The 25,772-nt window shown below is 45.1% G+C and overlaps 1 protein-coding gene across 6 annotated transcripts in view; it reads left to right on the top strand.

The window, feature by feature from the left end:
* VPS13D (vacuolar protein sorting 13 homolog D) overlaps positions 1–25,772 on the top strand; it is a 265,619-nt gene that overhangs the window by 208,563 nt on the left and 31,284 nt on the right. For 5 of the 6 annotated variants that reach the window (XM_061160354.1, XM_061160355.1, XM_061160353.1 and 2 more), the window contains one exon: positions 2,590–2,785. In XM_061160354.1, the coding sequence (XP_061016337.1) occupies positions 2,590–2,785 (196 nt within the window). Of the gene's footprint in view, positions 1–2,589; positions 2,786–14,669; positions 14,870–25,772 lie in introns of all 6 variants that reach the window. The other variant, XR_009695793.1, reaches the window with a different exon arrangement.

Below are 25,772 nucleotides of genomic sequence, written 5' to 3'. Positions count from 1 at the left end.
TTCCAGGCTCTCTGGTTCTGTCCTCCTTGGGTCAAAATGTTACAGCCTGTGGGAACTCTTCATTCATTTTCAAAATGTTGTACACATTGCAGTTCCTTCTTCTTCTCTGACTTCTGTCCCCAAAGTGTCCTAGGATGTAAGTAGCCAAACTCCTTTTTAGAACACAGGACTACTGCTTCAAGACTTGCCTTCTGCCCACTGATTATTCCTTCCAGAGGTAGCGAAATGTGAATTGGCTGCCAGGTTTGTGGCCCAGATGTTTTCATATAAATGCACATTCATAGGGATTGTAGATCTATGTGCCCAAGAGATGTGGAACACAGCATGAATGTCTCTAAATATGTTTATAGTTCTGATTTTTAATATTTCAGTCTGACTCATTTGTTGCGTCAGTACCTTCTCTGCATGACGTTGAAGGCCGCTAGGAAAGTAGACCCAGCCAGCTCTTCCCACCACTGTCCTCAGCCACACTGCATTTCAGCAACCCAGAGTTATATCCTGCTCTCCAGACATGCCCCCGAGTCCTTGTTCACTCATGTTTCTTCTGCCCTCCCCTCCCCAGCCTCACTTCCTTGCCCATCAAAATCCTTCTCCACCTGTAAGTCCCCACTCAGATGAGGTTTGCCCAGCTCTACTGCCCCCAGTTAGAATCGATGATGATTAGAGCGTATCTGGTGGTCTGGGTTGTGTGTGTAGCGAGCTGTGTGTGTCTTGCTTTACTGATAGGCTTTGAGGTCAAGGCGAGGATAAAGACCCTCACGTGGTCACCTTTGTACCTGCAGTACCTCACACGGCACCTGGTGTATAGCTCGTGCTTGGTGATGGATAGTCTGAAGCTCTCAGTAACAATTGGAGGAAAAACAAGGAATATACCTAGTAGAAAATCGTATTTTTCCTTGTTTTTGTTTATCAAGTTTCCTAATGATAAGGTTTGGATCAAAATGCCTCTGCCCAACTGGAAAGCAAGCAGCCCCCAAGGAGACATCAAGCTAGCAGTGAACTTTGGCTAAAATTGATCTGTTTATGGACTTTAAAAGTTGATTGTTGGGCAGTCTTTTGAGGCTAAGATTTAATCATTGTTTCTAGTAACTGTAATGATAGTGCACCAGACAATTTTAAGACTTTATTTTTTTTAATGAATATAAAGTGCTTTGCTATGTGTACTTGTCTTTATCTATCCAGCATCCTTGAGATGCAGAGAGAAACCATGCCTGTCCTCACTGTTTAGATGGGTGTTCCAGTGTGCTGAGAAAATGAGTGAGTGGTTCACAGTAGAAAAATGCCTCCAAGCCAGGGATCCTTCAGATAATATGTGCAACACCTCCAGAAGCCAGCCGGGCCAGTCTGAGACTACGGATCCTTCAGATAATACATGCCATGCCTCCAGAAGCCAGTCGGGCCAGCCTGAGACCAAGAACCAGTGGCCTCATCCAAGGGGGACCCATTAAGCTCTGGATTGTATGAAAGTGGTAGAGTGAGATCCTTCCTTCAGATGAAAAAACAAAAACAAAAAACAACCCTTAAACGATAACAAGAAACAGAATCAATGCCATCTCCTTGATTTAAAAACTGGGAGTCAGGCTCAGTGTCCCCTGTCGGCCCCACTCAACCCCGGTTCAGTCATGTTCTGTCTCTGCCATGAGCTTTGTTCTAAACTTTGGGAAAGGCCTGTTGCCTCACTGGAGCAAGTGGACCCAGAATCCAGAAGAAATGCCGTGAATTGTTAGTATATTCTCACCCAAGGAACTTCCTTTACCAATTTGTCTCACTAGAGCTGAAGAGTCTAGAGAGCGTCCTCATACCCCCTCCGTCAAAGGGTAAACATCTGTGAGTGTCCCTGGCACAAATCCTGGAGACGATTCTTCCTAGCACTGCCTGCGTCCTCTCCAGCCTCTGCCAACTTCTGGCCACTTGGGAGGCTCTTTAAGGTCACTGCCTTCACCTTTCAAAATGTTTGGAATGTCTTTTTGACCTCGGTCAATCTTTTGAACCAATGGTATCTAGGGTCCCAGCTGGCGCTGGCAGCCTTGGGAGTGCCCTTCATCCGGGCTTCACCCTCGACTCCAATTGCCTGCACCTGTTTCAGCAACGTGTGCAGGAAGGAGTTTTGACCCCATTGCAGGCATTCAGTGGTGCTAGCTAGTCACGTAATATTCTTGAAAACTATGAGGATTTATATTTGGTTCTTGTTCCACCTTACCTTTTACAGGATCCCAACTTTCCCAAAGGGCCCAATTTGCTGGTCCATTGATTTAATCCTCTGTCTGCACCCTCTCCTGTTTGCCCATAAGCTATTCAAGCTCTAGAATTAAAAAGTAGTCACTGGTAACCTCTTCACTTTCCTTTGATTTTTCAAAACTGAAACACACTGTCCTTCTGGCTGATGTGTGATGCATGTTCTCTGACTTTCAACTCCAAGGGCACATCTGCTGCCTCCCCATCTTGATGGGCCTCCCTGTTGCCTGTCAGGAGGTTGACAAGATGCCCCTATGTCTACCTCGCCAGGTGCATGAAATTGAGGGGTTTGCCTTTAAATGCTTTTGCTTTTGTCCTTGGCCAGGTTACCACAGCCCTTGTCTCTTTTGCTAGGTATCATTGGTGGACTGACCAGTGTTATAACCTCAACCGTGGAAGGTGTGAAAACAGAAGGTGGTGTCAGCGGTTTCATATCTGGCCTTGGGAAAGGGCTTGTTGGCACTGTCACCAAGCCAGTGGCAGGTGCCCTGGATTTTGCATCAGAAACAGCCCAGGCAGTGAGAGACACAGCCACGCTTAGTGGCCCCAGGTCAGTGGTCATGGAGGGGAGTGGCTTTTGCAGTTTCCAGCCCCGGTCTGCTGTCTCTCCTGAGCCATACTGATATGTTTGATCATACACTTTCTGCCTTAATGAAATGATTTTTTAAAAAACTGAATACACATAACTAAAATTTCTGACCTACCTAATACAAATACATGAAAATGAGGTATAAACATCTGGCATCATTTTCTATATATCTGTATCTATATATTTATACCTGCATATACTGGATGTGTATGTGTGTGTGTGATTTTTTTTTTTTTTAATTAGACTAATCAGAAACACAGTGGCATCCTTACACACATCCCCTGTTCACCAAACTGAGTAGACCCCTCCAAACACCCATTAAGAAAACTCTCAGGCCACAGGCTGTGTCTTGCTCCAAGGCCCTGTGGCATGGTTGGAGAATCCAACAGTTGCGGTTCACCACATGGAGTCTGTCCCTTCTTAGTTCTCCCTCCACTTGAAACTGCCAGCCAGTCCCCCAACCTTACAGAGAAACTCCCCAAGGAAGCTGGCAGTTCTTCTGTGGGATGCCGTCTTGCCTTGATACCAGCTGAGACAGGAAATCAGTGACAGCCCACACAGCTCCAAATCCTATAGACTCCAACCACTTTAACTCCGTTATTCATGTTAGTGGCTGATTTTAGCCTCCCTTGTCCAGAGTGACTAATTGGGGATCTTATCAACAAAGGGTGTAATGAATGTTACAGTTCCCAGCCAAGCTAGACTCCACTTAAGCCCAGAAGATTTCGCTGCTGCCTGGTTAATAGATATCCCCTGAGTGAGTTAGTAGGCCCTTAGAATGCCCAGGGCCTGGGCCACATCCACACCCTGTTGCTCCCTCAAATAGGATTTGAAGTGAAATCGTCCCCAATTAAAATGAATCCATTTTCTGTCACCAGAAAGCCTTACTGATGACACATTACTGCACTAGGGGAAATGCTTCAGATTGTAGACGGGGACCACGTCATGTGTTCAGCCAGAATGTCTTCCATCTGGAAGCAGCTGCTTCTTAAAAAAAGGATCTGTGGAGTTTAGTCCTTAAGTGAAGTTACACTCTATTCTCAGACACAAAGCTGAAACAATCCTTGAGTGTATCTCAAAGCATGTAGGAAGCTGGGGAAAGGGGCAGGAGGGAGGCTTCAGAAGGATTTCCAGTTAGTTTCTCCATGTCCGCCCGAGGCCCAAGAAGTTCTGTCTAGTACTTTGTTAGGACAGTAAGACCCAATGAAGCCCAAGTAAAGTGGAAGGCCCTGAATAATTCAAGAAGACCCATTCTTATCCTTAAAATACTAGAGTGGTCAAGGGGCAGAGTGATTTGTTTCCGAAAGAGTCCGAGGTATATGTGTTAAATTTAGAAACATTATTTTGTGCTGCGAACTCGCATGATGTTGACCAGAAAGAAATCACTTGCATTTTATACAGTGTCAGTTTGGAAAGTTTGATGAAGTTTCGCATTCTTTTTTAGGAGCTCAAGAAAGACACAAAATGCTTGCTGCAGAAAGGTGGTGTTGTCATTTTTACCAGTTGTCTAACTTTACTGCAGAAAGTTCTATTTAGTGTTAGTCAGCATGTATCTATCACTCATTCATTTTTTGATGAGTAAATATTGATTGAAAATTGCCTGAAAACTCAAGGCTGGGAATATAGCAGAAAGCAAGGCTGAGCCTAATCTCAGAGGACTTACAGTCAAACAGGGTAGCAAACATAAAGCAAATAATCATAGAAGTAATTATTTGCTAAAATTGTGATAAATGACACAGGAAATTTACAGAGTGCCATGGGACTATATAATTAGAGGAGGCAAGGAATCGAAAGAGGTTTGCTTATGTGTGGTCAGTGGGGTCAAGAAAGGCGTATCTAGGGAAGTGATACTTGAGATGAAGCCTGACATAAAAGTGTGACCTGGCCAGGTAAAAAGAAGGAAGAGTCACCTCCCAGGTAATGGGGGACAGGGAACCTGTGCACTTTGCCGCAAAGCGGATAGCAGTTGGCCAGTCTAATTGAATTGCCCAGAACAGCTATCTTCTAGTCACTCACTCCTCCTGTAAACTAAAGCTCTAGTGATAAGTGAGGGCCCAGGTAGCCATGGGCCCTTGGGCATGGGAGTTCAGAGGGGCCGTTGAGCTGCTGCCTCTCTTCTCTGTTCCTGAAGGAGCCAGTAGTGGGAGAATCATGGCCACAGTACCATGCTCTAGACCCATGCTAACTTAGGGCCTCAGAGAAACTTGGCCCTCCACCCTTCATTGCAGTGAAAGGCATCACAGATTCTTCTGGAACTCTGGACTCATTTCCCTTGGTCCATCTGTCTAGATCGAACCATAGGGTTATTAATGAGGAGCCATGTGTTAGAGAGAAAAGATCCCTTAACCTGGAAAACAATAGCACTGAGTCCCAACCCCCTTCCTTACCAGTTTTGGGCCCTTGGTCAAGCCTCCAAGCCCCCTTGAAGCCTCAGTTTTTTTCCTCTCTGAACTGGGGATAAATATACCTGTTTGTTTATTCTTTCTCAGAGGTTTGAAACCCAACCAGAGTTATTTTAATGTGGATGTTATAAAGAACTATAAATTGCTGGATGATACTATTTTTGAAGTCACATTAAAGGAGCAGAGAGGTTTTTGCAGGTGGAGAAACGTTTGAGTGCCTCAAGGGTTTGTTCTGATGACACTGTGATCTCTTAGGAACGTACCAGTTCTCCCAAGGGATAAATCACCCCGATTTCTTGGAAGTGAGTTGTAACCATCTCCAACCATCCCAGTTGATTGAACAGGATCCAGGGGTGTTACTCAGGGTTTTTCCCCACTGTTTAGACAACAGGGACTAACAAATGATTTGAAGGGATTAGAAGTGAGATTCTGACCGAGAGCTGACCTGAGCCCAGGGACCGAGCCAGCAGTAGAACCCAGGAGTCCAGGCGCTCTGCCTCTGAGTCTGCTCTTGGAATGAGACTTTCTGCTTCCTTTGTAATATTTCATCCAAGGGAAGGCTTAGATCTTAGCATCTATGTTTTAACCGACCCAAATTTCAAGCAGATGATAACAAAGTAAGCCATAAAACTGTGAAAGAATATTCCTTCCAGTAATCCATCTGAAAAGTGGCCTTACAGGAAATATTGGCTCCTTTCTGTGTTTATTTGAACATGATTTTATTTATAGGGAACCCCCTCCCCCCCACTTGAGTTCCTTGAGATGAAAATACTTCCAAGTTCCTCTCCCTGTTGGCGTGTGCAGGCGTTCCAAGAAGGCAGCCACCTACCTTTTCCCTGAAATTTCCATGCAGTCTCACAGTTCTTGGGAAGGCAGGTGGGGGTCGGGGAGAGGGGAGGGCGGAGGACGGCAGAGCCTCTGGCCTCAGCATGAATGCTGTGGGCCAGTATCCCCTGCTGCATTTGTTAACTGCACAAGTATGTGTGGTTTGGAACTGAAGAAGAAAGCCTCTTCCAGGGCCACGTTCTGCTGGCTCAGGTTGCATCTTCTTGTCTCCGTGTGTTGAGCCACATTTGTCCATTCCCAAGTAAAGTTTACAAAAATGGCACTGAGGCAGCCACACTTGAAATGCCACTGAAGCCATGTGGACAAGTCTGCCACCCTTCAGGTGGTGGTGGTTTAGTCGCTAAGTCATGTGTAGCCCACCAGGCTCCCCTGTCCGTGGGATTCTTCAGGCAAGAATACTGGAGTGGGTTACCATTTCCTTCTCCAGGGGATCTTCCCAACCCCAGAATCGAACCCGGTCTCCTGCATTGCAGACAGATTCTTTACCAACTGAGCTACTAAGGAACACTTCATGGGACCAGGCCAAAGCCGAGGCACGTCCAGTTCTCTGCATGTGGGGTGGAGTTTGCTGGTAGCATTTAAAAAGGTACTTCAGTAGAAAACCTTAGAGACCCAGCAGCAGCAAAAACAACAACAACAACAACAACAACAACAAAAAATCCACCACAGAAAAGAAAGGAGGGTCTGACCTTGAGCTATTTATTTACTTGTTTGTTTCTCTGAAACCTGTATGTTGTACACATTGGGGTCACAGGACATTTCAAGAAAGCAGCAGCTGGAGGTGTATTAAGCTGAGCCCCTGAGGTTTCCTCCAAACTATTTCTTCACCTTTTCTGTCAAGACCCAGAACCAGGGGGTAGAGGTGGGAGTTGGCAGAACTTAAAATATTCAAACTAATTTAGCAAAGCTCAGGAGTGTTGGTGCTTATCTCATTATTTGTCAGATAAGGAAGAAGCGGGAATCCAAAGGATAATGATAGATCAGCATTTAAGGATCTCACCATCGGGACTCTGATAACGTTCTGGAATCCCAGGATCCTCGTATTGTGCACGTAGATGCAAATTCCAGTTGCTCAGAGCGTTTTTGAGTAACCTTTCAGTTGATTTCACAGGAAAGATTCATGGTGGACTTATTTGACTTCTTCAAGTGAAAACACTCCCAAGATACCACCTAAAATTCGTTAAAGATACTTGACGTGAATGGCCTCTTAGATGTGAAATGGAAATGGATTTTTTTTTTCCAGGCAAAGCCCTTTCTGTTAGTGTTTGCATCCTAACCCACAACTCTCCAGGATAAATGGGTTAAGACCCTCTTGAGTCATCAGAGCCTGGGTGTAGTCAGGGCGGGCAGGTGAGAAGAAGGTCAGCAAAGGGGATTTAGAAAGTGCTTCTCCTGCTCTTCCAGTCCAGTCTGACAACACGGCTCATAACCGCTGTGCTCTGAATGCAGCCATCTGCCCTTTGTGGTGTATTATACATAACACGTCAGGCAGAATTTGCTTGCATTAGCCTTTAGGGAACTTCCAAAGGTAAAAATCTAATAAAAATGTAAACATCATTAGGATATACCATGCGTGCATCCATGCATGCCCAGTCACTCAGTCGTGTCTGACTCATTTGCAACCCTGTGGACTGTAGCCTGCCAGGTTTGTCTGTCCATGGGATTTTCCAGGCAAGAATACTGGAGCAGGTTGCTGTTTCTTCTTCCAGGGGATCTTCCCGACCCAGGGATTGAACCCGCATCTCTTATGCATTGGCAGGCAGATTCTTTACTGCTGAGCCACTGGGGAAGCCCAGGATATACCAGTGCTCTCAGTTTTTTTCCACCATGTTCCCTCTAAGGCAGAGGATGGTGGACCAGTGCCCCCTGAATCTGGAGGCAGAGCAAGTCCAGCACTTCTTAAAAGTTTCTGTTTTATCTTAAAACTGTAAATGGAGTTTACAGTTTATCCCATGTTTGTTCTAAATAAGGTAATATTTTTACATTGCTACCCAGTAAAATCAACTGTTCAGAAAGATACACCATGTCATCCTATAGCTACTGCCTCTTGCTCATTTAAGAAGTACAAGATACTCCTTCCTGATGAACTCTGCAGACCCTCCGAGCATCGATAAAAAGCCATGGTTATTGGCCTGGGTGAAAAGCAAGCACCTAGAACAGGTTTGACCCAGGCTCTGTTTCTCATCTTTGGGCGTATCTGTCTGTTGGCTTGGTAACCATCTGCTGGGGGCAGCCCGGGCATTAGTTGATATGTCAGTTTTATCATGAGAAGAAATTCAATTTCGGTGAAACTGAAAAATTACTGTTGCATCTGGCTGAAAGGAAGGGACTGTTCATATCTCTCCGGTGTCCAAAAGTGGCCCTGTGGCTCTGGGGGCACCCCTCTGTCTGTCTTCTGCTCACCCCTGACTATGAGGTGAGAACTCTCTGTCCTCACTTCCTGATCTCGCCACACCAGGCCTTTCCCGAGAATGCTTGAACGTCGATGGATCCTTCTCTCAATCCTCCTGAGCACACCCAGGAGAAGAAACAACATTCAGAACTATGCTAATGACATGTGATGTCTCACTTGGGTCTGAAATTAAGCTGATGAAGTTACAGAATAAGATATTTTTAAGAAACATCTTAACATGCCTTATAAGTTAAAATTTCTCTCCCAGGAACACAAGCAGAGAACTCTTATTTTCTAAGACAGACTTCTTCCCTCTTGCTGAACTCCAAATACTGTACTCCCCTTTCACTCAAAGGCTCCAGACGATCCATTCTCATTGTAACATAGCTTATGGAAAGCTCAAATCTGTTGATGGAAAAAAAAGAAGTGTGTGTGTTCCTGCACACACATATTTGAGAAAAGCCTTTCCATTTATGAAATCCCATGACTCATTTTTATGCGAGATTATCTGTTAGGGGAAAAACCACTTTTTTGGTCATGGTACATTATTATCGTTTCTAGAAAGGAGAGCGTCTATTTTTTGCCATTTTTGGCTTGCAGAGATGACTGACTTCATGGAAACGGCACTATCCTGCTTCCAAAAGTAAAAATAAATTGAATTCAGGCACGTACGTCTTTGATATATAGTCCTGGTGTCTCAACCAGCAGGTCTTTGCTCAAAGAAAATAGAATGGAAAGTATGATTGCTTTCTGATTCTGGTTTCTTCCATTTAAAAATTAAATAGTCAGTCTGAGCATACATGCACACGCGCACACACACACACACACACACACACACACAAGTCCTTATACATGTAGTCCCTTCCTTGTTCAGAGACTTGATTTTTAAAACTCTGGAATGACCCCCAGTCTTACATACATAAGATATGCATTTGAGGTTTTTGCTTTTAACTTCAAAAGAAGCAGAAGTGTATTTCTTCCTAAGAAAAATTTGTATTCCCTGTTTTAGAAAAGAATTAAATGTCATTTAACTGTTGGTGGAATTCCTCTGCCAAGGCATGAGGTTTATTTATTTTTAGATTTTGATGGCCATCTTCTGTCTTTCATGGTTTTCCCTTCCAGTATCATCCCTCTTTGCCCAAGATGAAATTGGAGTCTCCCTGAAAAAAAGAACCCAGGTTTGAGTTCATAACCCCTGCTCCCAGAGAGCTTTAGTCAGTAGGATAATTCTGAAATAAATGGAGGCCATATGGGCTAGCAGAGAACTGACGAGTGTAGTACTGTTTTAGAAGTAAAGGCCTGCAGCCATTGGTGGAAGAAAAGGCAGACTTGGGTGTTATTAACTCCAAGTTCCCTTACTCTGAGACCTTTTTCGAGTACTCTTTTTGTCAGACTGCCTCTCAAAGACAGACTTGTGCTAAGTTTCTCACTAATTTGTCAAATGGCAGGGTGAGGAAGGAGGGAGAATGAGATTGAATTAGTGTAACATTTTAATCACAAACAAAATTTTATTGTATTTATTATATATGAGTGGGGCTTTCCCAGTGGCTCAGCAGTCAAGAATCCATCTGCAATGCAGAATATGCAGGAGAAGCAGGCTGAATCCCTGAGTCGGGAGGAGGAAATGGCAACCCACTCTGGTATTCTTCCCCAGAAAATGCTATGGACAGGGAAGCTTGGCAGGCTATAGTCCATGAGGTCACAAAGAGTCAGACACTACTGAGGACTGAACACACACATACATATGTATTATATATAACTCAAATCAGGTTAACAGTTTACTAACCTATATCCTTAGTGGATTTACTTTAATATGTAGGGAACACGGATTTCTAATTAGCACATAATTTATACATATGGGTCCTTTTAGGACAGAGGTTCTCAAAATATAGTCTAAGGACCCCTGGGGACCCCCCCCCCAATACTTTCCAGGGGATCTGTAAGGTCAAACCTATTTTTGTATATTTACGTATTCATATATAGATATACAGAGGGAAAAACAACTATTTTTATAATAACATTCTCTAATGAATGAACAGAGGAGTTTTCCAGAAGCTACACAATATGTGATATGGCAACAGGTTAGCTGTGGAAGCAGATAAGAGAATGCAGCTGTTTTCGATTAAGCAAGAGTTAAAGAGATTTGCAGAAATAAAAAACAATGCCACTCTTTGCACCTTCTGTGACTTCATGAATATGTCACTGGCCAACAAATACCTCTACCTGGTTAATTTCTTTGACAAGCTATTTTGTTTGAAAATACGGTGATGATCCATCACCTGCTGATAAATAGTGCATATCGGTAACGATGGATTAATGTGGATTAAACTGTAGGAGCCACTGTAACGCGATGCTTCACTTTGGCTTCCTGCCAACAATTGTCAGTCCTCCTGGTTTGCTCCTGACTTTTACTGGGTTTCTTGAAGTAACAATTGGGAAGATTTTACCACATATCAGAAGGACCTCTCACAATAATTTACCTAATTTAGTCCTTCACCTTAACCCACCATCCCAATAAATTCTAACTTCAGCAGCATGGTAAGTGCTCAGCAGAGGACTTCAGAGTGCAAGGTCCATCTTGTTAAAAGGCCACTTGGTTGTGTGAGCAGTGCCCTGAGCTTGTTCAGGAAATCAAAAGGGTACCTCTCTGTCAGAGTTTACTTGGCAAAACCTCAGTTTTCTGCCCTGGCAAAGTTGATGGAGCAAGATAAACCCACAATATTTGGATAAGGTCCTTTGAACTCCTTGCAGAGAGCAGTTTTTATGAGGCCGTTGTTCTCCGTTAACACCAGAGACAGCTCCTAGTAGATTTTCCCCAAACATACTTCAAACATAGATAATGGCAGGGGTGACCCAGGCTGTATCATAAAATCCCAGGGGCTGCTGAAAACTTCAAAGGGGAGTCAGCACAGTGCTTCACCTCTCGTTAGGAGGAGGATGGATCACCCTGGTGGGTTGGGACTGGCTGAACGTAGTGTAACCTCACTAAGTACCTCCAGGATGGGGCAGAGGACAGGGCTCCTCGGTCCTCTAGACTTGACTGAGCTACTCTAGCAGCACAGTTAGGGTAGTAAGACTGGCACCCATCCACCTCCCAGGGCATCATCATGTCACATTAGCATGTGTGGGTACCTTCACATCTTCTAGTAGAAAGATGAGAACCTCAAAGAGTTTCTGTGTTCGTGTTTGAACTGTTGATGGGCCCTGTTAATTTAGTTAATGAACTTGTGATATTCTAACCTGACTGCTCAGAGAGCTCTCTGGTTCATATGTAGGTGAACTGACAGTAAAAATTCATCAGGTGGTGAAGTACTGACCTCCTGCTATATTCCAGGCATATAATAGGTATTAAGTACTGAGAATATTCAGTACTGGAGGACAGACTGCCTTGAAGAATCTTCCAGATTCCTGAGACTCATCAAAGTGTCTGTGGGTTAATGTTCTTGAATTAGTCTTACATGTCCATTAAAGCAAGTTTCCTATAACTTTCTTGAAGTACCCCTTTATTAGTGATTTGACTTGCTATTTGTTCTTAGAAACAAACTGCATTTGTGTATCGGTAGTCTATATTTGTTGGTGTATACGTATTGGTGTATATTTGATAGTTACAGGCATTTTTTCCCACATTATTAGGTCACCACAACCCTTTCAAAATAAATTATCGTTATCGTTTTACTAATTGTTTACGATTGGATAATTATCTCTTAATTTTCCAATTGTTCTTTCCACCTTAGGCATATTTACTAAATATTCTTTAGTTTCTACAATTAATAAGAACAGTGTTTTTAAAAAATATAATTTTGACCTTAATGATCTCTTTGTGACAATTTTTTTTTTAATCTTTTCAAATTAAAGTTTGTTTTATCAGAGTGAATAGCATACCCACACTTTCAGAAGTCAAAGATTTCTTCCTGTGAGAAATAAACCATCAGTCAGCTGCCCCATTTTTCCCCAACCCTGATTCTTGTTCCTCTGGAGGCAGCCACCTCCAGTACTTTGGGCTGTATTTTCATTTTGGAGGTACTTAACCTCCATGTTTCTAAAGGAATAAAAATGAGAATAGTGCTATTTCTTGATATCATTTGACTTCTTATTGCTGTCTATACATGTCCCCCGCACCCCTCCCATCCCATTTTTCAGTATACTATAGTTATATCATTTTCTGGTAAATCAATAATTCCACTTTTACATTGTTGTTGTTCAGTTGCTAAGTCGTGTCCAATTCTTTGCAACCCCATGGACTGCAGCCTGCCAGGCTCCTCTGTCTTCCACTATCTCCTGGAGCTTGCTCAGATTCATGTCCACTGAGTCAGTGATGGTGCCTCTATGTAAATAATATTCCCAGTGAAGCCATGTAGGTTACTATGATTATGTTTCCAGTTTGGTTTAACTTTGTAGTTTGTTTTTTTCTCCCTGGAGCCAATAATCACTTTTATTATTTTTGCTTAGTTTTATATAGACCTATTCCCAGTTTATCCTCAAATTTTTATCTACTTTTGGCTTTTTCACTCTGAGGTTAGTAACTCCTTTTTAAGAGATTTTTCCTATCTGCCTGTTACTAATACATCCATACACTGTCCTGTTGTTGTTGTTGTTCAGTCACTAGGTCATGTCCGACTCTTTGCAACCCTGTGGACTGCAGCACACCAGGCCTCCCTGTCCCCCATCAGGCATCTCCTGGATGCCTGAGTTCATGTCCATGGCATCAGCGATGCCATCCAGCCATCTCATCCTCTGTCATCCTGTTCTCCTTCTGCCTTCAAATCTTTTCCAGCTTCAGGGTCTTTTTCCAATGAGTTGACTGTTTGCATCAGATGGCCAAAGTATTAGAGCTTCAGCTTCAGCATTAGTCTTCCAGTGAGTATTCAAGGTTGATTTCCGTTAAGATTCCTTCTGTATATGTTTAAAAATGTACTTAGTAATTGATCAGTTACACTTTTTTCTCTGGAAAGCTTTCCCCTAGCAGCCTCCTGTTCCTGTCCTCTGTAGAGTGAAGGCCCTCATTCTCTCCTGAGTTTCTTTCTCCCATTTGCTTGTTTTGGCCTTTTTCTTTCATGAATAGACAGTTCCCAGATGTTTGGTGATTTTTGACGAGGTGTTCTCCTATCTTGAGAGGAGGTGCTAGTCTGCAGATTGGGGGCTCTCTGTGTGGGGCCCGGGGCCTCACCGTGAAGCATCAGGTGGGGACCTGCTGGTGCCCATCTTCTGCTGAGGAGGAGCGGGCTAGCTGTGGGTGGGAGAGCCCTGCTGTCTCACTGCTTCTTATCCAGACTTCTACCCAACTTTCCTGTTTTCACCATCTCACAGACAGGCCTCCCTGTTCCTCCCTGATGCCCCAAGCACTCAGAGCTCCTCGGTGCACCCCCTACTTTCTGAAATTCAGCAGTTAATACACTAATTAGCTCACTGCTTTGTGGCTGCTACTCCCTCAGGCTTACATCTCAGCACCACTTGTCCATCTGCTCTTCAGCTTCTAAAATGTTGTTGACACCTTCTCTTTATCCTTTTGGATCCATGCCACTTGTATCCCTTCGCTTTCACTTTAGAGGGGTCTCTGGACTCAATCTGTCATAGTTAATCAGAAGTCCTATAATTTAGATTTTTTTCACTAATTCATTCGTCTTTTCTTGATGTCTTTTCTCCTCCACATCCAGCTAGTAGCTCTGAATTAATGTAGTTTTACTGAAATCCATATACATTGTTTCTGCTAAAACACTCTTTTAAGTTTGGTGGTATCAATAAATAAAAATACTGCTAACATTTTTAAACCTTTCCTGTGGATGTTTACTATGTCCTACGTATTTCACATGTATTATCTCATTTAATCATCATGACAGCTTTTGAACACCATCTGCTTAGGGCGGTCAGCGACCCTTCTTTCCCAGAAAGATTTAGAATGCATCTGGAAAGAGATCATTGCTAGTCCCAACCCCAGCTTTACGTCTGGTACTGGTCTTTAATCTCTCATTCCATGTGTTGTAAAGAAACAGGTTGTGGAAGGCTCTTGTCAGATCCCGGGAACATGAAAGAAACAGCACACCCCACGGTAGTGACACGGCCCTGTCACCACCCCTCACTGAACCATAAAAGCTATTCAGAGGGGCTGGCAGCTGGTGAGCGACTGTACTTAGATCCTGGGTGCTGATGGGTGTTTTGTAGTTTCCAAGGGAAGTTGCTGAAAGTTTTCTTATCTTGACACTCCAAGGGCAAGAGGTCTCTCTTCAAAGAGAAGCGCCTGTTGCAGAAAGAGACGTGGAAAGAACATAAAATCTCAGATCTTCCCCAGTCCTGGAGAAGACGTGGGAAGGAGTGCTGTGGTGGCCAGTGTGAAGTGAAACTGAGCATCTGCAGGGATCAAGAAGGGGCTCCCAGAGCCCTGCCTGGTTCCCACGTCTGTACCACAAGGTCAGAGGGTAGCCCTGAATGTGAGTCATCTCACTGCTGCTTCTTAGCTGTGGCCCAGAGCAAGTTTCTCCCCCTCAGTATCTCTGGGGTGAGATTCCTCTGACTCACGGAATAGGACTGATAATGCCTGCCTCGGCGGGTGGTTATGTGGCTTAGATGACATAAGGTTTATAAAGCACTTAGCTGACTTGGGATGTGTATAATTAGGGCTCCAGAAATGGCATCTGAGTCAGTATATACCTCTCCGAATATGGGATGCTAAGCATAAGTGAAGCAGGGGTTATATCTTCACCTCTTACTTGTACCCTGTCCCTGAAAACTTGCTAAGGACTTATTATGGTGGTGAGACCAGAAAGTCATACACTGTGCTGGGTTTTTGTCTCTCCCCTTCTCTTTCTTCACACAAAATAGTTAAATCCAGGCCCACAAACCTGTGCTTGTCACACAGTCAGAATTCTGGGTGGAGGAACTCAACTGGGCTCCCAGCCCTTGTGTACCAGAAACCCCACTGGAAAAGGTGTGCAGAGGCCACGAACTTGCTCTGAACCCGCCTGTGGAAGAGCAGGTGATCCCAAACTATTGTTAGTGTCTGCTGTAAATGATACGCCTCTGGGTTCGAGCAGAGTTCAGCCAAAAGCCCCACATGACATGGAAATCTGTCCTGGAGCCAGGTTTGTCGGGTAGAAGTTATGTAGCGAATGTCTCCAAACTTTGGCATCTGTTGTCTGCCAAGGGTGAGACAGTCGAGGATGATGAAGGGCTTACAGAAACGCGGACAGGGCGTGCGACCCTGTGACAGCTGAGACACTGTTTCAGGCCACTGTTGCTCATCCAGCTCTCCTGATAAACAGCTTTAAAAGCATTACGTGGTTTGGAAAGCATTCTTCAAAAACGGTTATATTTTCCAGACGCATGCCAGTCCACTGTTTAGTATTGTTGAAGGGTTTTGAGTTGTAGAATCAGATCTCCCATCAGTGGGGCTCTTGGAACTGTGAAGGACTTATCTGTCTGACTCCTGCCAGGATGGTCTCACAACAGTGTTATCATGTTGGTCGAGTTCCCCCAGGTCTCTTTAAAAAAAATAAAAGTGCTCTTGGGTTCAGGACTAGAGTTTAAAAGGAAAGACTCTTTCATCTCTAGCTAGCGTGATGGGCTCTTTAAAAAAAATACTGCTTTCATCATGCACCCTTTGGTTCATGGTTTCTGCATAATGAAAGTAGGAGACAACTTCGGATATTATAAAGCTTTGAGCCTTTGAGAAACTAGCTTTTTCTAGATTATAAAGGTTCATTTCATAATTAATTTCAAAACTCATCTTCTCAATGGCCTTATTTCCAGAAATTTAGCTCCTTTAGGAAATTCTGGGTGTCACTGAGCAGGGGAAGTGGCTCATAGGGGAATGGACAGTGCCAGGATTAGGCAATGCATATGGGTCTTGGGCTGACATTGACCATGCTTTTGTTCACTCAGTCATGTCTGACTCTTTGCAACCCCATGGACTGTAGACCACCAGGCTCCTCTGTCCGTGGGATTCTCCATGCAAGAATACTGGAGTGGATTACCATTTCCTTCTCCAGGGGATCTTCCCAACCCAGGGATCGAACCTGGGTCTCCTGCATTGCAGGCAGATTCTTTAGTATCTGAGCCACCAAGGAAGTCCATATTGACCATATGATAAATACAAAGTGTTCTAGTGACAGATTTTATAAGGTACTTCTATTAAAATCTAATATGAAAAGTGAAAGTGAAAGTTGCTCAGTTGTGTCCAACTCTTTGCAACCCCATGGACTGTAGATCACCAGGTTTCTCTGTCCATGGAATTATCTAGGCAAAAATACTGGAGTGGGTTGCCATTCCCTTCTCCAGGGGATCTTCCCAACCAAGGAATTGAACCTGAGTCTCCTGCATTGCAGGCAGTTTCTTTACCATCTGAGCCACCAGGAAAGCCAAAGTCTAATATACCACAGGTTTGTTTTTTTTTTTTTTTTTTTAAGTTCAGTGAGACGATTCATAAGATTTTATTCTTATTCCAAAAATGCAATAGTAGAGCTGACAGAATGGCCTTGAACATTATTCTGATTTATTGTGTTGAAGTGACAGCAACTCACATCCTTTTACTACATCAGTGTAGGATCAGTTCTTCCTTGATTCACGTCTCTGTGATCAAAATAACCAATCTGGATGTTCCCTTTGGGTGCTGGAGGCAGCATGCCCTCTTGAAAGAGAACAGGATTGCGAAGCGTGAGACCAGAACCCCGATTGCAGTCCTGACGCTGCTTTGCTTGGTGGCCTCGTGCTGCTTTTCATCCCCTTCTCAGGTCGGTCCTCCCACTTCCGAGGGAGTGAGCATCAGCCCTGCCCTGGTCATGTCTGCAGCTGAGGGGTAATGCCCTGGAAGAATGGGCCAGAAGCTGGGCACTGAAACGAAGAAAGCCCAGGAAGGACATATGAGAGGCTGGTAATGTTTTCTAAAAATAAAAAGGCAGTAGGTGAATGTGAGGCCGCGTGTACCTAAACCATCCCTGAGCAGCCCTGGGCCAGCCTGAGCCCAGTGGGCTTAGCACTGCTCAAGTCTCTTACATCTCATCTCCTGTGACATGAAACCTGTGGCCAAGCCTGCTCTGTCACCACTTCAGCTCCCTTCTGATTCCACCTCTGGGGACACACAAGTGCCCCCGAGTAATGGGCCAGGTCATGTGGCCGGGGCGGGGGTGGGCAGTGAAGGCAGCCTCCACGAGTGTGGAGAACCACTCGTGAATAGACCACTTTCCACATGTTTAGTCATCGTCAAGGTACTTGAGTATTCACAGTTTCTTTTAGCTGATGGCCAAGAAATCAATGTTTAAAAAAAATACAAAACCAAAAACCCTCAACAGAAGCTATTTTGCCCCAAGAATGGATGTATGTATATGGTGTGGAAAAGCAAATCTCAAAACATGGTTCCTTTTTAGTTCTTAAACTGGTATCAATCTAGTCCTCCTTAGCCCTTTCCACAGCACTAGAATAAACAGTCCAGAAAATACAAAGGAGAGAAGTGTGTAGAGCCCGCAATTGGCCGATGGCAGCTCTGGGCATGCGTATTGGCTGTTCCTGCTACATCCTTTTTGTCAGCAGCTTGTGCGCCTACATTTTCCCCAATCTGGCCTTGTTGTTTACTTATGATTTGTCTGTCCCTGAAATCTGGTCATCAAAGTGACCCTGAGATGGAGAAAGTCCAGCAGGAAGTAGGGGCATCCAGGTCACTGTTGAAAAGTTCTCAAAGTCTGTCCTGGTTCATAATTGGGTCTCATTCTCAGGGATGGATCTGGTTTTCCAAATTTTAATATATCAAAGAACACTGATGCATCTGGGCTCATGATGGGCCAAAACGAAGCCTTCAGGAGCCCTTCTGTCATGCACTGATACCTGAAGGAAGCTGAATTCTTTTATGAGTATTTGTGTAACCTGTGATAATGTGTGTGCAAGTGCTCTGTAGGTTGTCTTGGGAGATGTGAGGTATTATTATGACGAAAGGCTTAATTGAACCCTGCTCTTGTATATGAATAAGTAGAGACAGATTAAATGGATTACACATTTTTCTCAAGGATTTCCTAAACAGTCTACCTAGATTTTTCTTGCCTTTTCTTTTCCTGACTTCAGTGGTTCTCTATAACCTTTATTTTTAATGAACTAGAACAAATAGTACTCAGTAGAAAAATTACCACAGAGAAGAGGGATTCTCAATAGCAAGGGACAGTTTTCTGTGACCCATTCATTCCATGGCACTTCCTTCTACTTAGAAAAAAGGTGCTGGAGGCTTTGGAATGACAAAGTCATTAGCTCATCTCTAAACATCAACATAGTGAATAAGGAAGCGTTGTGAGAAAAGTGCCAAGACTGCAGTTTCCATTCAGAAACACATGGTTACCTTGAATCAAGAAGCACAACTTTCACCTTCAGATTGAATCAGGGTCTGATGGGAAAAAGGCCACTAGCTTCAAGAGACTCTGTTGAAGACATCTGCCTCGACCCAGAACTGGAAAGGGCTTTAGTGCCTGTCTTGCTGGTGTGGGATTTCGGGGTTTATTTTTAAACAAACTTGGGCCCTAGACTAGTGTTGCCTAACAATGGCTGAAAGGACAAAACTGGGCTGAAAGCACCAATAAAGTCCCCTCAAAGGCTTTCCTACCTGAACCTTTCATCATGTCTTCAGGTGGGTTTGGGTTTGGGGTTCCTTCTCTCTGGTGCCTCTTACTCCTCCTCTCTATTATGCTTGAACCTTGGTTAGAAGAGTTCTGTTGGTCAGCTCAGTTGCCTCCTTTTATAGGTGGAACGACCGAGACAGGGAGACATACACGATGAACTGTGGACTCAACTGGCTCATCCCTTGGAGAACCTGGTTCAGCCTGGGGATGACTTACCTTCCAGTCATTGGATGGTGTCCTCTAGAGATGTTAGGGGAGTACTAGTCAGATATTGAAGGTCACGGATAAGAGCAAATGGGGAGACTCCACAGGTCTAACACAGGGGACCTTCTCCTGCTGGACTCCAGAGACTCCATTCCGGGTGTGCACAGCCGCTCCACAAGCGCATGCGTGCACACATTCTCAGACAGGTCGCCCATATCCCGCCATGGTAGTCAGGGCCTGAAACATACGTTTACTTTTTCCTGTTTTAACCTTAAAAATTAGACCAGCTACTTCGAGTGTTTACGTTCCCGCCTCCCATGGGACCTGGCAAGCCCGGAAGATGCCCTGGAACAGGGGCTTCTTTTGATGTCTGGGCTGTGTGAGGGGCCCGCGTGCTCCGCGGTACCCGGGGTCCAGAGCTTCCCGGGAGGGGTGCCGCAGGAGGGCTTGGCTGCAGCTTCAGAGAAGGGTTATCAGAGATCAGACTGCAGATTTTGCTTTTGTGAGAACAAAGTGCGACCGTCCATTCAGGAGCAGTGCGGGGCCTGTATGGAGGGGCCCAGGGCCCGCTGGGATGGGGTTTTACACTTGGGCTGTCCTTTTGCCCTTCCACTGAACTCTTTTCATTTCAGTCATGAGCAAACAGTCAGTGCCTGAACTAACAACCCCGCAGTCCTCCGGAGCACGGCTGGCTTACAGTACCGAACAAAGGGAGGGAGGGCCGCGTGGGCCGGCCCAGGCCGAGGAATGCGGCTTCAGGGTTCTGCTCCATAAATTTAACCAGCACGACGAAAAGGAGATAATATGAGCCTTCGTGATGATCTGAAGGGGGAGGTTCTGTGTCCCATTGATTGCGGTCTGGCCCAGGGCCAGGCCCAAGCCTGACCGACAGTTGAACCGTATCGTTAAGGCGTGTAATACAGCTTGTACTACCGCCAATGAGTACATATCCACAGGGCAAAAGTTTATAAAGAGCTGAGGCTGTCCTGTTTAACCCTCTCACACGGCATGTAATAGACCCAGCTGCCATTCAGAACTTGCCCATCTGAGGTCACGCAGGAAAGCCAGCACGTTTCTTTTCTCCAAGCAGGGCTTTTCAGGACTGGGGAGAGGGAAGAGGCACTGTCTAGAGAGGGTCCAGGCGCCCGATACTTCTCTCCGGAGAAATGGAGCTGCCTGCCTCCTCGCCTCCTCCCCTCCTCCCAGGTCAGAAACGGGACACCTTAGTGCTTTATTCAAAGTAGCTCTCTGTTTGCAGGATAATGTTGCCAAAGGAAGCGGGGCTGACACAACAGGAAACCTACCCGTCTCGGAGGAGGAGGCCGCGCCGGTGGCAGAGGCGGTCGGATGCCACCGGTGTGGGGTGGAACACTCCTGTCGAGTCTCTGAGACTCGGGATGGTTGTTTCCTTTCCCTGCCTCCCAGCCTCCTTGAAGCCTGCTGACAGCCTCACTTTCTGGCCCTCTCTACTCCCGAGCCTGATCGCTAAACCAGAGCAGGTGGGAGACTGTCCCATGAAAAGCCTGTTAGCCCAGCCTGCTGCCTGTCAGCTTCACACCACCCTCATCTGGGAGAGCAGGACCTGGAAAAGCCTGGTCCTTGTAGTAATGCTGCCCTGAGTCTATGGACAGACCAACAAAGCAGTGGTGTTTAGTACAGTCAGAAAGAAAGGGCTGTCTGTCTTCAGACACCCGAGGAGAAGCATTAAGGGAGTAGTTTAGTCCTAGCCATCAGCCAGTCACATCCTTTGGCCATACTGGGAGCCTGCCTGTCCTTTGTCCATACCATCCAGCAAGACGTGTATTTCTGTCCTTTCAGAGAACTACTGGTCTGCAACAGACAGGCTATGGTCAGTGGATACAGATGGGTAAATTGAGGGTGGCTCAGTGGCAAAGAACTCACCTGCCAATGCAGGAGCTGTGGATTCAGTCCCTGGGTCGGGAAGATCCCATGGAAAGGAAATGGCAACCCACTCCAGGATTTTTGCCTGGGAAATCCCGTGGACAGAGGAGCCTGGTGGGCTACAGCGCACAGGGTCGCAAAGAGTTGGACACGACTGGATGACTAAACAACAAAAACAGCACAATGAAGTTGAGGCACAGAGCATTTACACAACTTGTTTAAGATTTCAGCGGTAATGAGAAGGGGAACTAGACTTTGAAAGTCTGAACGCAGAGCACACATGTCTAACTTCTGTGCTATTTCTCGATCATTTCTTGGTCTCTCCCATCAAAAAGCCCCATGATTTAAACCTGAGTCCTCTTACCAGGTCTCAGATCCACTTCCTTTTGACTCCTAAATGTGGAGGATAGGAATTGGATACTTCCTATGACCCAGAATATCTGGGGAAAGACACTATTGTAGTTATTAGAGAGGTGTTCTTTACCCTAGACTTCCCTGGGCTACCCAAGTGGTGCAGTGATAATCTGTCTGCCAGTGCAGGAGCCTCAGGAGATGCTGATTCAATCCCTGGGCCAGGAAGGTCCACTGGAGAAGGAAAAGGCAACAGTATCCTTGCCAGGATAATTCCATGGACAGAGGAGCCTGATGGGCTGCAGTCCATGGGGTCTCAAAGAGTTGGACTCGACTGAGCCACTGAATATGCTACACACACACACACTTCACCCTGGATCTCACCGCCTGAAGTGTGCTGGTCACAGTCTCTCACCCCTACCAGCTTAACCCAGAGGTGGCAGACGGCCTGCTTGGAGAACCGAGCAGCCAAGTGTTGTGTCCAGGAGCTGTGCTGCCCTTGGTCCTCTCTTCTGCATCTCAGGCCCTCCCCTAGTGATTAATCACTGTATCCTTCCAAGTTCAGAATTCTCTACTTTCATAACATAGCACTCACACGTGCAAGTTCCAACTTGTCTTTGCTCTGCCATCCAGCCAACGCCATCTTCACCAGCTGGTGGCCTGGGAACTCTCGACCGGGACACACTACAGGAGGCCATGGAAGGAGATGAGAACATCTAAGTATGTGCACAGAGTGCTGTGACCATCTTTTAGTGGCCAAGGGTAACGCCTGTTTATTTTGGTGTTTAGGGTTCTGAGAAAAGGTTTCTAGAAGTAGAGGAGGCTACGGGGCTGGCCACCCCTGAGATGGCCAGATAGCCATCCTATCTAGTTAGGCTTCTCTAGTCAGGGTGCTTTAAAAGCCTGGAAACAGGTTCTGGTAGTCCCTGGATGGAGCTCTCTCCATGGTTTGGATTCTGTGAAATGATTGCTAAACCCAAGGTTTAGCAGACCTTGGTACTGGGCTGGATGTCTTTTAATGGGCACATGTTTGGGGGTTCTCTTTGTCATGTACTTGAGCTGTTGTGGCATCCAGGAGCTATGCTGTGGCTGGTCTTTGGGGATATAAAGAGAGAAATCCTCGGGGGTATAGAGTGGTTCAATTGTAGGAAGAAATTCTGCTCTTTTGAATTATTTTGTTCCGTTTAACAGTGATTAAAGATGCCATGAGGTGGCCAGATGATCCATGAAGTGAAATTTATAGAGATTCTTATCTGCAGAGATCTTAAGACAGAGAGCACTAGAAAATTCCAGTGCTTTATGTAGCATGCAGAAGGAAGCGTGGTCTGAGCAGCTTGCATCCGAGTGATCCTTCGAAAGGGAAGCAGCGCAGAGCAGCGACTCCAGAGTCACCTCTTGGCTTATGTGCGACTCACCTTCCTTTGGCAGCATTAGGGGTGTCCCAGGCCTACCGGCTTCTCTCCACCCCAAGGAACTTGTTCTTTGGAAAGCCACATGCCTGCCCTAACTGCCTCTGCCCCCAGGTCCACAGGGAGAAAGTCCCTCGGTGGACAGGAGCAGCTAGAGGAGGGGTTGTGTTTTTGCATTAGCGTGGCAGAAAGCAGTGCTGTAGCCTCTGTTTCTCTGGACAAGCCCCCTGATGCACCTGCTCCTCTCAGAGGCCCAGCGAGGCCCAGGCAGGCAGGCCAGCGCCCACTGCTGACTGGTTGGGGCTGCTGGCAGGCTTGTGTCCCAAAGCCCAAAGAGGCCAACTACAAATGCCCATGATGGAGCATAAGCAGTGGCTAGCCCCAGACTGGGGTTGGAAGGCTGTTTGTTCTGCTACCTGCTCTGTCTGAAAGGCTCTAGCATCTTTTCCCTCTGCCTCCTTGGCTCTCAGCAAGTTCTAGTACATTTTCAATTCACATTTTTTCCACTCCGATAGAGGAAAGCCCCACGCCAGTGACTCACATGAACTCAGCCTCATTGGCTCTTGTTTCCTCGGAGAGCAAATGCTCTGAAGGTGCGGTGCAGCTGTGACCCAGGGCATGGGTCTGAGTTTTATGAAGGCGCAGAAACACCTGAGATGACACCATGCCCTTTTCTTTCTTTCATATTTTTGATTTCTCACCACTGGGACCATTAAGTCTGTTTTCAAAGGGGGAATCGGGAGAGGAGAGGAGAGCATTTCAAAGGAAAGCTGATTTGGTCTCTGAACCAGCTTGTCTTCTAGGTTGTACTTCACTCTGATGAGAATCAGAAAGGACAGCCTGTAAGCCCCTGAAATGCAATTTCCAGTGAAACACGAACTTCACTCTAGTGGCTCTGCAGCTGGAGAGCCTCACAACTAGGTCCAGATGTTCTCTCTCCCCGGGTTAGCAGGAAGAAGGTTTGGGGCAAGCTGTGGGGGCAGAGTGCTTTTGCTTTTACCCATTCTTGGAGTTGGTGTCCTGCCTTCTGGGGCTCTTTAGGGTAAGTGCTTTGAGCACCTGGGTCTGTTTTGGTCCCGCCTAACCCATGCCCACCCCCTCTTTGCCCCACCTCCTTACTCCGAGCTAGCCATTTACCACAAGCAAGAGGTGACCTCTCTTCTGCTGCTCAGGTTCAGAAAGCAAGACAGTGCTGGAAAAATGAGTGAAATGTGCTAGAAAGGAAGCCCCCTGCAGAGGACCCTCGGGTCAACAAAGCAACATCCACGGCCCTACCACCATACATTGTAGCTCAGGGCCAGGCCTCCCGGTCCAGGGAGAAGTGATAGTAATGGCCAGTTCATGGCCTTTTCCTCTGGAGAAAACTTCATGCAGAAAAAAGCCATTCCAGACGAAGACAGGCCAATCTCACTCCTTAACTAGCCTGTACCCAACCCATGCTTATCTTCAATATGTGATCATTGCAGTTGGTACTCATGCTTTGCTTCTTGGGTGTACTTTAGACGTTTTGGTGTTTGTGCCTGACTGCTCCCTAAGTCATATTTTTAAAAAGTAGTTCTGTCTTGTGAGTTTAAAGATTATCTACAAACCTGAGCTGTTCTCATATCCAAACAGTATATGAGCCCTCATACTGTATGAACACTTCCAAGATAATTCACAATCTGTGATTCTTATAGCAAGCCAATGAGAATAGGTACTATTATTTCTGTTTTTAAAAAGAAACGTAAAATAACTCAGTCCTACTTGGCTGTTAATAATCACCAAAAGGCTCATAGTGTAACCCTGACCAGATACCTTAGTATGTATGTATGTATATGTGCACACACTCACATACAAATACATATGTATATGTGACATTAGATGAATCATAGAGGCACAATTATTGATGGCCTAGTAAGTAAATTGTTTTTAACATTAGGTAGTATTAGTAAGTCATTTTTAACATTTTCATAATACTAAATTGCACATATACACCAATATATTGGATTGGTCAAAAAATTCATTCATATTTTTCTGATCAGATGTTATGGAAAAACCGAAACAAACTTTAGCCAACCCAGTACTCAGCTAGTCCTTTCTTGATGTATGTTTCTAATTTTTTTGCCATTATGAGCATCTTTTACATGTATCTTTTCACATTTGTATAATTCTCTCTTTAGGGTAAATTTCTAAAAATAGAATTGCTGGGTTAAGGGTAAATGCATTTTCCCCTTTGAAATGCATTACCAGATTGCCTTCTAGGGAACTGAAACACCTGTATTCCCACCCCATGTGCTTGAGAAGACCCTTCTCTGACCCTCCACAAGCTTTGGCTGTTCATTCATTTATTAATTCAGAATTCTGTTGAGAAGTTTATAATATAGATGCTGTACTACAAGCAAGGCACTGTTACTGTTTGAGTCTCTGCTGATCTGAGAGGGAATGTTTTCAGTGATACTACTTGTATTTCTTCCATCACTAGGGTATTACATCATCTTTTCATATTTCATTTTGCCACTTAGAGTTTTTCCTTTGTGAATTATACTTGCATATTTTCACCCCAGTTCTTTTTAAACCCCTGAGGTCAGAATTTCTCTTCCTTTTGAATGTGTTTGTTTTTGTTTATTTTTATCCTGTCTTGATCCTACCCTTCCAGTAGTTGTCATTTTACCAGTTTATCATTCACATTGGTGTATATCTTTCTTCTAAATATTAATAAAATTTAGATTAGTCACTTGGCAAATTCCATTAATGAAGTCAAAGTGTGCATCATGACTATAAAGAACTGACACTGCTTACTGTTCTTCAGTCCATTGCTTTCCCATTAAGAACGAGGCTTCAGCCAAGCTAGTATATAGGGCAGGGAACTCAGCT

The sequence above is a fragment of the Dama dama genome, chromosome 14 (assembly GCF_033118175.1).
Source record: "Dama dama isolate Ldn47 chromosome 14, ASM3311817v1, whole genome shotgun sequence".
In the NCBI taxonomy this organism is placed as follows: domain Eukaryota; kingdom Metazoa; phylum Chordata; class Mammalia; order Artiodactyla; family Cervidae; genus Dama; species Dama dama.
This window is presented reverse-complemented; position numbering and strand designations above follow the sequence as displayed.